General features: G+C 39.9%; 2 protein-coding genes across 2 annotated transcripts; both read right to left on the bottom strand.

Moving 5' to 3' along the window:
* Nucleotides 1-4,612: 4,612 nt before the first annotated feature.
* Nucleotides 4,613-9,604, bottom strand: LOC135798812 (5'-3' exoribonuclease 2 homolog). The gene is given in 10 exon segments (XM_065311777.1): nucleotides 4,613-5,183; nucleotides 6,388-6,476; nucleotides 6,556-6,991; nucleotides 6,994-7,105; nucleotides 7,168-7,257; nucleotides 7,314-8,015; nucleotides 8,156-8,457; nucleotides 8,515-8,673; nucleotides 8,726-9,302; nucleotides 9,357-9,604. Coding segments are annotated over 10 exon segments (2,877 nt in total). The 5' UTR covers nucleotides 9,432-9,604; the 3' UTR covers nucleotides 4,613-4,848.
* A 164-nt stretch (nucleotides 9,605-9,768) lies between these two features.
* On the bottom strand, nucleotides 9,769-11,343 carry LOC135799155 (uncharacterized). Its single transcript, XM_065312176.1, has 2 exons — nucleotides 10,595-11,343; nucleotides 9,769-10,537 (listed from the first exon to the last, which is right to left on the bottom strand). The coding sequence occupies exons 1-2, from the start codon at nucleotides 11,003-11,005 to the stop codon at nucleotides 9,803-9,805; spliced, it is 1,146 nt and encodes a 381-aa protein (XP_065168248.1). The 5' UTR covers nucleotides 11,006-11,343; the 3' UTR covers nucleotides 9,769-9,802.
* Nucleotides 11,344-12,788: the final 1,445 nt, after the last annotated feature.

The following is a 12,788-nucleotide window of genomic DNA, read 5'->3' as shown; positions in this document are numbered from 1 at the left end:
CTATAAAAAACGATCTTTATCATCATATTGTTGACTTAAAATAATTTTTAAAATACCATATAGGTAAGTAGGTACAGTAGAGTCCGGTTATAATGACATCGAAGGGAATTGACAAACACGTCATAATAAGCGGACGTCATACAAAGCGTTTTGTGAAATAAAAACCCTTTTTTACGTAAATATGCACGTTTACATACATATTAAATCAAAATCAAAATTGCACATAATCAGCACATTATAACACATACAAGTGTATTTTTTACTTCAAGTAATCTGTAATTTTTGTCTGCTTTTGTTTTTTCATTTAATTAATTTTCTTGTGATTTTCGAAGCCTCTTCGGTTTCAAAACATTTGAATTGAACGATTGCTGAATACGGTTCTTGTTTTTTAAAAAGCATTGAGATTGTCGAATGACCCACGCCAAATTCGGATTAATGGAAAATACGGATTAAGTCGTGGTCAAGGTGCTGCTGCCGGAATGCTTATATTTATTATTTAAGCATTTGGTCTTTCCGATAGTAAATAGGTACATAAAAGTAATTTGACAATCATAAAAGAAATGTAGCAATAAATATAAAAAGTTCGCCACGTGCCGAACGTCGTCGGGTATCTACGAACATTACCGGAGGTGTAAAGAATCATGTTGGTCATTATAACCGGACATAATCTATTAAAAATGGGTCATAATAAGCGACATGTCACTGTAAGCGAAGTCATTATATCCGACTTTTTTATACAGAATTTTATATGAAAATCAAACTTGGTAGTGTAGGTACGTCATAATAACCGGTTGGTCAATACCTATAAGCGGAGTCATAATAAACGGATTCTACTGTATTTAATTAATAATTTTTTTGCGAATATATTTTCAGCCTGCACATTGATATACCTACCTACACTTCCCCGTGCCATTTTCAGTCGACATTCGCCCGACGTGGACATTAGTTAAAAGTATCCGCTTTGGCCGGCGTGCTAGCGACAGTGTGTCGGATCTATATTGATAGCGGGGCATAAAATGCTGTCCGGCGCGCGAGCGACCAGCCACTGCCGCTGACAGTGGAGATTTATCCCGATTTTATATAGCCGCCCGCCGCCGCCCGCACGCCCACAAAAACATGACACACTCGCACGTGCGTCGCATTAAATGATGGCACACACCCACCCACACACGCTCACACACACGGCCTAGATTGCAGTGGGCCGGACAAAAGACCCACGAGAGGGTGCAATGCGCCGAGCACGATTCACACATTACGCGCCCGTAACGTATAATTTATAAACTGGTGCTAACGATGGCAATGATTGTGTTGATATTGGTTTCATTTTAGGGATTAAATCGCATTATATAAAAGTCATAACAGGGTAGTTTCTCTTTGATTGATTTGTAAAAAAGTATTTTGTAGGTAAAGAAATTTCTCTGAATTGTTTAACTTCTTCTTCTCAAGTACTTATAATTTCTTGCACTTTAGTAGTAGAAAAATCAAAATTCTCAAAACAAGTTTTATTATAAATCAAACATTTCCAACGACATTTCGTTTCGAGGGCTTTCGGTATGAAGCATTTAAACTAAATCAAGTGGACATTCTGAACGGGATATCAAGCAATCGTTGAATCGTACCAGATCAAGGTGTAAATTCTCAAGTACTCCCATTGTAGGCTGTTTGTAATTTTGCGCTCAAGACAAAGCACATACGTGTGTAATACGGCCGTGTGCGTTTAGGCATGTTCGTTATGTTTGGTCTTTGGCACCTCTGGCGCATGAGTGCGGCGGGGTCACGCGGGGAATGTTTTTTAGGGAAGCAGTTAGACAATGGGCGGTGCTGTACGTGCATGCGAGATAAAGTGGCTGCCTGCGCGCATAAAGGTGAGCGCGCCCCGACCGTATATAGAAAATGCACAAGAGGGTTTTGGGGGTAGCAGCGCAGCGCGCCTAGCGCGGGCATATTCACAATACCCACTTGAGCAGTCGCTACCTAAGGCTGCCACTTGAATATTTCTCCATTGTGCCATAACCAGCGACATCTGCACATAGGTGCTGCTGCCCCAGGAGCGCGTTCGACGCTCTTCACGTTCGTTGAAAAATTTACGAGATGCACGATGTGATATTGCTGGGAAATGGACCGTGATTTCATTTTATCGTTGCGCCTTGCACTTTCCAGGATATTGATGCCTAAACGCATGGGCAATTACACTCAAACTGACTAGGGATTTCAAACGGTCACTAAATGTGTTTTAAATATCCACATTCAGAAGGAAAAAATGCTAAATCTTGATCACAAGTTTTACTAAACTCCTGTTTTTACACGTACTGATTTTTATTGCGCATGATTGATGTTTGACGTGATTGCAAATTGCAATGACGTGCAATGAATAAAAAGAGCTCGCACGTGGTGGGCGCAAGATTGTTGAAAGTTGAATTCGAGCAATTGGCAATTTGTCAGCAATTAAAACAAGACATCATTAAATCAGAAGCAGCGGTCTCGCAGTTGGCCTTTGTTAGGTCACGTATGGTCCCCGTCGCCAGTCGCCCGCACCCTCACAGCAAACCACTTGACGCGCTCTTTTCCGACCCCAGCGCGCCGGAATCCCCCCGGTTCGTGCGCCGCACGAACTCTTCGTCTCGAGATAAAGCATGAATATAGAATGTTCGTGACGGTGCCAAAAATATGCAAAAACTAACAGCAAAATCAAAAATCTGCATTTTTCGAATAAAATAAAATTTTACCCTGAAAACCAGCATCAATTAAATATAAATTTTATTAAAAGTTTTTAAAGGACTCAAAATAAAATCTTGTCAGTTTGAATGTACGAAAAACAGAGTAAATTGATGTAATTATAATTGTACGCGGCACCAAAAATATCGAGCGATGGCATGGTGCTCGTTAAAAACCCTGTGAAGCCGGGAACGCCGCGTTCGCAATTGGAGCCTCCCCGACGTACGCGCAGAGAGTTAATTTGTGAATTCTGAAGTGCTCGTCAAAGTCAACCACCGACGGCAACATGCGCGGGGTATTCCAGCACCCGGAATTCGTGTGCACATGTCAACGATTTTGAATAAAATCGCGGTCGTCGCTGGCGGGCCGCGCGGGTCGCTTGGCAAATTAACGTGTGAGACGATTTCGCGTCGATTTCGCATTCCTTCATATGTGCATGTCACCGTGCAGTTGATTGCGTCGTGTGGGAGCCGCGGACCACATAAGTCAACCCAGCTAGCGGCCGGGAGGCATGAGGGGGCCACACCGGGATAGCGACGGGAGCTCCTTGTGCGTGCTCATCGAATACGTGTGTTCCGATCTAGCGACGCGGAAATGCGTCGCGCCACCGCGGCGAGATTTGCACACTCGAGCAGGTCGGAATACGCAAGACGTTTTACTGCAAATAGTTGCGATTTTCTCATGAGATTTCAACGCGAGGTGAAATCGACGAGATTTCACCTGGGCTTTATCGGGAAATGCAACAGATCGGATAAATTTAATTGAAATATTGAAATCTTACGATTATGGAAATTTAAAAAAAAATTCATTTAGGTATTAAAACTAGCTTCATCCCGGTAGTGTTTAATAAAAATGTAATTCCTTTTTACTCTCTTGTTCTAGACATTTTTTATTTTAAAGAAATTAATTAGGTATATAAAGAATTGCTAATAATGTACTTCAGCACGCCATCTCGGATTCAACTATTTAACTATAACTATGATTGAATCTCAATGCCAACTTTTATCCTATAGAAAAGAGCTGTCTTTAGGGTTTTCCCGGCAATTATTCGAATTTTTCTCGCCGTAAAAACCATCCCTGGACTTTAACAAACATAAAAAAAAAGAATTGGTCAAATTGGTCTAGGCGTTGTTGAGTTATGCGCTTACCAACAGATTTTGCTATTCATTTTTATATTATAAAGACGATTGAAGGAATTTCAGAAAATTATTGTAATTTTACAGTTATTCGCAGTTTAGTAAAAACTGCAACATGTTCTAGAAGAAGCAATATTTTCACACTATTTGTATATATAGCAGAGGTAAAAGCCTAAAGGATTGCTGAATTCTGCAAAAAAAATTCTCTAGTGCGACTAAAACACAATTGAATGCAGTTCAAATAAACGTAAAATTATTTCTTCTCATATTTATTATGACATTTTACAATAAGGAACAATTTATAACTAAACATACAACTTTACATTTTTATCCTAGGCAGTAAAGTTGTTGATACTGATTTGATTGAAACGCTGCTAGTTTAAATCACAACATTCCATCAATTAAGTGCGCACGCCATATATGAAGCAGAACACAAACGCGATGAAGCAATAAAATTAGTTGAAAGTAAAACGTAAATACCTAACAAAACTCCCGTGTGAGCTAAACAAATACATAATATTTTGCCGCGCACAATAACGACGCCGGACGAGGAGGAATTCCTTAAAATATTTATGTCAATGAAACGTGACAGGTGAACGTGGCGGGTCCTAAATAAACAAAATTGATTGAGGAATTGTTGGTTTAGCGTGCGCTGCACGGCCTGTACGCCTTTACTTACCTTGAAAGATAATATTTTCTCCGTTCATCAAACTCGCCGGGACGCTACTCGTTAGGCAAGACACAAATTATTCAAATCATAATTAAATAATACAGAATTTACTTGTGAATCTTTTTCCTTGAACAGACACAGCGTATAAAATTGAAATCGACACCATATAATAATATTATTTATAAAAAATAATAATAATTACAAATGAATTGCTTTTAACTAGAAATATGCGTGAATTAAGCGTACATAGTAATTAATCGCTTAATTAATTTGTACAATCATCAAATATCTGATAAGAACACGATATTTTCATCATTTGATATCGTCCTACCGACGATAGCCAGTACTTTGGTAGCCGCCTCCGCCGCCTCCACCGTTGTAACCCCCACGACCTCCTCGCTTATCACCAAAGCGACCCCTCTGAGAGCCACCCTGGCCTTGTCCACCACCGCCGCCGTGCTGGTTGGATTGACCGCGATTGTTATCCCTCCAATTCGAGTCGTAACTGTTGTTGCGATTGTTGTAACCCCCGCCACCGCCTCCGCCGCCGCCGTAGCTGTTTTGCTGATGGTAGTATCCCCCGCTTTGGTACCCGCCGGAAGAATAATTATTACCGCCTTGATTATGGCGGTTATTGTAGCCTCCCTGGCCGCCGTAATTGTCTGAAAATATAGCAAATAAAAAAATCTCGCATTCGGTGTGATGTGAATAAAAACGGTACAGCACGCTGCCGTCGGGCTGGATTCGGCCGATTGTGTGAAGCCGAAAGAATCGCGCGCGCACTCCAATCCGCTTTCGTTTGAAAGGAACGATTTGCGTCTCGAGTGGCTAAACGCGGTGAGCGAAACAATGAATTCGTTAAAAGGAACAGAAATGTAGAAAGAATGCGCACGGCTGAAAAATGCAATAGACGCGCGGTCGAGAGGACTTAACGGCTCTTGCTGCCGGTGAAAACCTCATTGATGCTTACTGTAATTAACAGTTAAACATTTTCAGCCCGGCTTATACGCGAATGCATTTGCCACGATGTTTTCAAACGAATTACAGGCATTACAGCCCTGATTACGAACTATAAATAAGTTGAAAATTTCAATTGTTTTCATTTAAATCGTGATGTAGATGCAGATAAAAAAATATTGTATTAACGCCCCGTCAAATTCAAAATGATGTTATTGGAGTGTTTGAATTACAGTGACTGGTCGCGTGCGGACAATCTCCAATTAAAATAAACAATCGTGCGTCCGGTAGCCATTGCCCCATTGTCTGTCAATCACGAATAAAATACTTGCAATGCGCACGGCGCGCAAAGACCACCTCCCCCAACAAACAACACTCGCGTCCAGCCCGAACGATAGCCGAACCAACAACCTTTCGGTTTAATATTCGTACCACGCTCGTCTAACGTCTATTAGTCATTATTGTGTCTCTGTTAAACGAAAGGAAACGCGTGAATTGGAAAATTGTGTTTCACACCAATGCGGTTAGGCAATAACCGGTTTTTCCCCGCATAAAATCGCAGAGTAATTCAATTTCCTTCGTAGCCGGATACCGGTAAACTAGCGAAATATAATAATGCAATAAAATTCAACATTAGAAATGAATGAAAACTTGTAAATGAAACTCGGATGAGGGCGGTGCGGTATCAGTGTGTACCATCTATTGTGATATTGTCTACGCGGCGCGTGTGACGCTGACGCCCGCGGCGCAGTCGGCGACGAGGCGCGTAATTGCCTCGCTTTGTGCAACCGTCACGACCACTCACACGCCTAATTTCACAATCACATCATTGCCAACAATTGCTTCTTTCTTCCTTGCTTTGCGCCACCCCCGCGAGGGACACAAACGCAAGCAAACGTCTTCACTAACCTTGCCGCTGCTTGTAATTCCCCTGGTTCTGGAAGTTGCGCGGAGCGTGATGATTGAGGAAGCGATGTCCGGCGTCCGACACAAACGCCCTGCAATCATACAAACAAACAAGCAAAAATATTGATCAGCGAATGATATTTATTAACCACTGAACAAAATATAAATCACCTTTGCGTGGCGGGTGCCATGCCCAACTGCGGTCTCCAGTTCCTATTCGATTGTTCATCCAAATCCTCCGGTTTAAGCACACGCGGAGGCGTTTTTGCGCCCTTTAGACGCTCAGCAGGAAAAACAAATCCTCGCGTATACTTCGGATCGCGGAAACGCACGCAGCAAGCCGAGTTATCCTCCAGAGCTGGCAGGCACTTAATGGGCGATGGCAACATGCCTCCAATTTCGATATTTACGTCCGAGCTGAGAATAGTCCCTTGCATACCATCGATACTCACTTGAATCTCCGCATCAGAATCGAGATTTTGATCGTAGACAGCTTTTAATACCGAATGCGACTTATTATCAACTGATAGATACAGTCGATCGTCACCACGAATGTTTCGCAGCTTCTCAGCAGTAGTCAACTTTTTATAATAAGGCTTCAGCGCAGAAAAAGGCGCTCCTCATCGACGAATGGTAGTAATGCGACTCCTTGCCATGCAAACTTCTTACCGTTAAGATCAATCTTGAAATCTTCTGGATACAAATCAATAATTGTCGATTCCTAGCGTAAAAATATAAAATAAACAATGAAAATCAATATTTTTAAATTAAATATACACTTACGGGATCACTCATGAGTTCGGCCCATGGTTCAGGCACATGCTTAGAACTAGCGGCAGGAAACACCCCCATAAGTTGCTCCAATGGGTTAAACTGTGAATAAATAACAATGTAACAAAACATTAGAATAATTTTAAAATATGACTCACTGGTTTAGTATCCATTTCGAATTCAGTACTAAGTCCGGAAATATTAACGAAATCAGAAGCAAACGGCGCATAATGATACGGAAAATACCACTTCCACGACGCGCAACCTTGATAGTAATACCTTAGAACCCAGCATAAGCCCTTTACGTAATGCAAAGCGACGTTATACCTAAACTCCAAGTTATCCGGTGTGACATCAAACTTACTCTCGTAGTAACGGTCTTTGAAGCCAGACTCCCACAATCTGACTTCGTCGTGAGCTTGATCATCTTCTGAGTCGTCACTATCATCATGCGCTCGCTTGGGTGCTCGTCGTGATTGTTCCTGTTGTTCTTCAGCCGGCTTGCCGTCAGTTGGTATAAGCATCGATTCTAAAGCATCCTGCGCGTTGGTGCTCTGCAATTTCGCCTCCGTGTGCATACCCGCCTTTCGCATGGCGTAAGCTTCGTGTCGAACATTTGTTAATGTTTGCGCTTTTCCCACTTCGGTGGGTGCAAACTGGGTGCCGCGTACTAAAGACCAATTGGGTCTGTTTTGATTGAACGATCCGCGTTCGCGGCGTTTCTTTGCTTTATTTCTGGCCTTGAAGTTCAATTCATTTTGTTGTCTGCGTTTGAATATCTCATCTTCGGCTTTTCCCAGTTGGCTCATGATAAGTTGGACGCGTTCTAGATTTACATCGCCGCTGTTAGTTAACCAACCCTGTAAAATGAACAAGAAGAAATGGGAAATGAAATAATTCGTTTTTATCAAGTTGAATTCAACTGAAATTGAACTTTTCTAACTTTTACAATAATCACATAAATTTTAAACTAATTCTACGTTTATAATATTTCACTTACGCCAGTTTTGTACACAGCTTCCTTGTAAAGAGTAATGAGACGATCAATAGCTCCCTCACGAATCTCCAGACTCGGTAAATGCGGCAAGAAATCATTGCCCACAAAAAAGCACATAAACACCCAGTCGTCAATCACTCGCTCAAATTCATACGGGAATGGCAAATTGGGCATCACCAAATCTCGTTCAAGATACTCTCTGAGAACATTAAGGCGAACGAATATAAATTCGTTTTCTGAACCAAACGCAACCGGAACGTCTGATTCAACCGATTCTAGTCCAACACAGTCTTTCATTACATGGCCTAAAAATATTCGGAATTAAAATAAGAAAATATTTGATAATGTAGAATTTCAATTACCTAATTGTCCACACAATTCACAAGGCCTTGGCTGATTCATCTTAAGTTCCTCTCGAATAATCGTGAAATTCGGCTCGTGTGTTGCCAGTCCTAACATGATTAAATCAGCATCAGCTCCACAAAGACAATGCTGAGTGTTTGGATCATGATCTGGTTGAGCTACAAAAATCAATTTGTTATTAAAACGTTTTTGCTATTGCAATGATGTTACCTCTTTGTTTCCTAATGTAATCCATGATCTTATGTTCTCCCTCCCCTGGAACATTTGCATCTGACAAAATAACTTTAATATCCTTCCAGCCAGGATCATTATTAAGTCTATCATGTACATAATAATGCAGACATTGTGATAAGCGCGACATAAATGGCGTGCCAGGCGTAATACAATTAGAATCAAAATGTTCCTCTTTAGGTTTAGGTGGTGGCAACTTGGCACCAGTTAACAGTAACTCAGCCCTGGTCCTTTCAATTTCATTGATCTTCTCTACAGTTTCCTTAGAGGCCCTAAATCTTCTTGACCTCTGCTGATTCATCTTAGCTCTGGGTGCAACCCCATCAATAGCCATGTACAGGACTTTTCTAGGTCTTACAATTTTAAACAATCTGTCAATACATTCAAAAATAGCAACCATCATTTCATCTTCATTGCGAGGGGCAGGCTTGTCTTCAGGATGTGTACAAGGATGTATAATGCCATTCATGTCAAGATACAAATTATCAAACTCTACCCCATTGGGATTCGGTTCGGAAGCGTCAATGGGTACTTCAACGCCATTGACATCGATGGTCTGCAATAAATTCTTGTTAGACAAGCATGTTTTCTACATCATTTATAACCTTACTTTTTGCTCTACGCAGTGTACGATTACCGAAGGGTATTTGCGCGTCAGCCATCTGAAGAATGCGGGGACTCCCATTTTGGATGTAAGGTATAATGGTACGACACGGTAATATTATTAACTTTGTTGTTAAACAATCAAACACATGATGTTACATTAACGATGGCGGATGTTGAGATTGAAAACACACACGACCCGCATACGCGGATTTTCAGAACCGCAAACAATATACAGTGCTGACAGAAACACCGGTTTTCAGCCACCACACAACCTTAACATGAACTATGTGAAAGGAAATCTATAATGTACTTTCATTTATCTCCAGTAGATGGAGCGACAATCAAAAGACCTTTTAATTTTAAAATATGACTATATGTCAACATTTTATCGTCTGCAAATTTATGTAAAAAACGTGTTGTTAATTATTTTTATAAACTTACAATAATTTATTATTTATATGTAATATTAATAGTAACATTTGTACAGTCGTTAAAAGCCAAGGCTGGTATTTTATTAATATCAAAATTCAGATCCATATTAGTTGATTCTACTCCATCAAAATAATGGCTGTTATTGGCAGGCTCATTAGTTTTATTTTCTGAATCAGTATTATCTGCAGCTGTGTCTGTGTTATCCGTTACTGAATCTGGATAATCTGCATCACTATCAGAATCTGAGTTTGTGTAACTATCCATATTAATATTAAATGCATCTGATTCATTTTTGCCTGATTCATCAATAAACACTTCTTCAACTTGAGTTGTCTGTGTTGATGGCAGGAGAAACTCATGTTTTTGTATTGTACAGCTACCAGTCTGTCCAAGTATAGCTGCTGAAGAACTTCTAAAACTGTGCCCAGAATAGTTTTCAACATTTGGTAGTTTTAAGAAGTTGGCTACATCCCTGCCCATTTTAATGAACGAGTTTACACCAATTCTTTGCTTTGTGAATTTGCCACATCTATATTGTTGGAATACAAATACATTTGTGTCTGGTCTCCTGTTGCTGAGATATTGCTTGCAAATATCATAATAATAACCAGTGATAGTAAATTTCCGATATTTTGATGTTTTTGTTGGTACTCTTACTTCATATACACTTCCATGATCATGAATATCAGAAATTTTCATTTGATATAAGTCATTGGAGCGACAAGCCCCCATTACACCCATTATTAGTGCCACCTAAAAGCACATTAAGTTAGTAACACAAAATAAATTGTGTTTTCTTTTAAAACATACTTTTGTTGGTAGATATTTGTATTGTGATGCTGTTCGTAGAAATTCATCAATATTCTGCAATGTGAATTTACATGCCTTTTTGGGAGTAAATCCTTGTGATTGTGTTTTTAAGAATGCAGTCAGTTTACGATATTTATCCACATTTACATTTTCATGTATATTCAGAGTACTTTTCACCATTGAGTATTGTGTCCATAGGGAGGAAGGTTTATATTTGGTGGCCAATTCTTTGAAGTATATCAACAACACCTCCTCTGATGAAGAAGTCAAATTGTTTTCTTCTCTCCATTTATTAAAAGCTTCATAAGCGTTCAGATATAACCTTTTTGACTTTTCGGGCAGCGGCGTAACCAACGATGCATCTTCAGGAATTTCTGGAAATGTATTCATTATATCTTGCACATTCATCATCTTGATATGTGACTGTAAACACAGTAATACACTTGAAAAATAAAAATTATGTGTATAATAGGCTTGTATGCTGCGCGTTTAATTTAAGTATGCAATTGGCTGGGCACTTTATTCGTCAGTAATGATTAGTTCCAAAAGTATACACGCGGCGCTGTGTGTGGGGTGAATAGTGAATAATAACATTGATTAATCAATAAACCAGGGCATTGACTTAAATGCTCTCTTTCAGAGTGATTAATTGCCTGTTTTAGCTATATATTGTTGTTGTAACTTGTTATTGTGACTATCTGATAATGACTGAATTTAAGTTCTTGAGGAAATCCTAACAACTCTTCACTAGGTAAGCTAGTAAAGATGTAAGACATAAGAACGGATTGGACATCTAGTGAAAACCAGGAAAGTGGATTTATATGATTCGGAGAAAGACAGTACAGTTATGAGAAGAAAGTGTAAAATGGGTAATGACCAGATTATAGCAAATTATCAAAAGGTCGCAGGTACAGGTAATAGACTAATCGACAGATTGCAAACTTGCTGAAAGCAAAAAGAAAAATATTGAGAATATAGAATTTGGGAAATTCCTTAAAGTTCTATTAATTTAATTTAGCGAAAAGATCACGCAAAGTTATGTTTTGAACGCACGACTGCTTCACTTTGTACATATTATTAATTCTCAGCATTTTGGGTTGCCTATTGTATCCTAACCTTTTTGTACGGACTACTAGCCCCACCTCACAAAATCAAAGGATCTTAACCTTGCCGCCATTAAAAGCTGTCGCATCGTTATACCTTTTAAATAATTTTAGATTGCAAACTAATCTCAGAAAAAATCATGTGTGCAGTTCACACGCGATTGAAGTGAAACCTTCAGAACACTGCACTGCGAGAGAAGGAGACGAAAGTAGTATCAGGAGTGGGGGAAAAATCGCGCAAGCATCACGTGCCTAAACGTTGTTAAACACTCGATTGATTGAACGCTCGCCGTAATGCCCTCGTTTAGCCACACTATTATGTTGCTAAATTTACGTAAATTTGTTGCTTATGAAATATTCAAATACTTATCTTGCTCATCTAATAATGCTCTTTGGCGGGCACGAAATTCACGTACACGTTTCGTTGAATTTTTGTGACTTTTTTCGTTTTATTTTGTTTAATTTTCTGCCGATACTCACGACACTTTTGGGCATTAGATTTTGGCATACTTAATGAATGTTACTAAAACTATTAAAATATTAACCTAAAAAATAGTACGTATAAATAATTTACCGCGCTAGCTATAACGTCTTCTCCATGTCAAATCCACGTTTCATTTCCTATACCCAGAGGTATATGCATAGCGACGGGAGTGGGGATTCTGCGAAGCATCGCACAAAGAGGAGACGAAGAAAATTTGAAACACGAATATGTATGTCTCTTTTTAGTGTCGCTTTTTCGTTTCATTCGGTTTGAAATCACAACGAAAGATGAAGTAAGCAAAGCGCATGCGCCAATTTCTATTATGGTTCACATAACTTGTGTTCTGTTTAGGGGAGGCAATCCACCCGTCCTCGTTCTCCCCCTGTAGCTTGCGGTCTGTTGGTTCAATGGTGCATAATTTAAAGCTACACGGTTACGACATCTATAATACCAGAGGGGAAAATCTGTAATGCATAGCTTAACCTTTATAGGGGAAGGGGGGGCAAATTGGGCCCCTGGGGGCAAAGTGGGCTCCCTGAAATTCAGGAGGCTTAAAAAATTGAGGGGCAAAGAGGGCCCCCTAAAATTTTGGATAAATAAGATGAAG

Source organism: Atheta coriaria, unplaced genomic scaffold (assembly GCF_025399875.1).
Source record: "Atheta coriaria isolate IRGN ID8LTWV9N9 unplaced genomic scaffold, Caltech_Dcor_3.1 hic_scaffold_9_pilon, whole genome shotgun sequence".
NCBI lineage: Eukaryota > Metazoa > Arthropoda > Insecta > Coleoptera > Staphylinidae > Dalotia > Dalotia coriaria.
The sequence above is the reverse complement of the archived record's forward strand: the minus strand, read 5'-3'. Positions and strand labels throughout refer to the sequence as shown.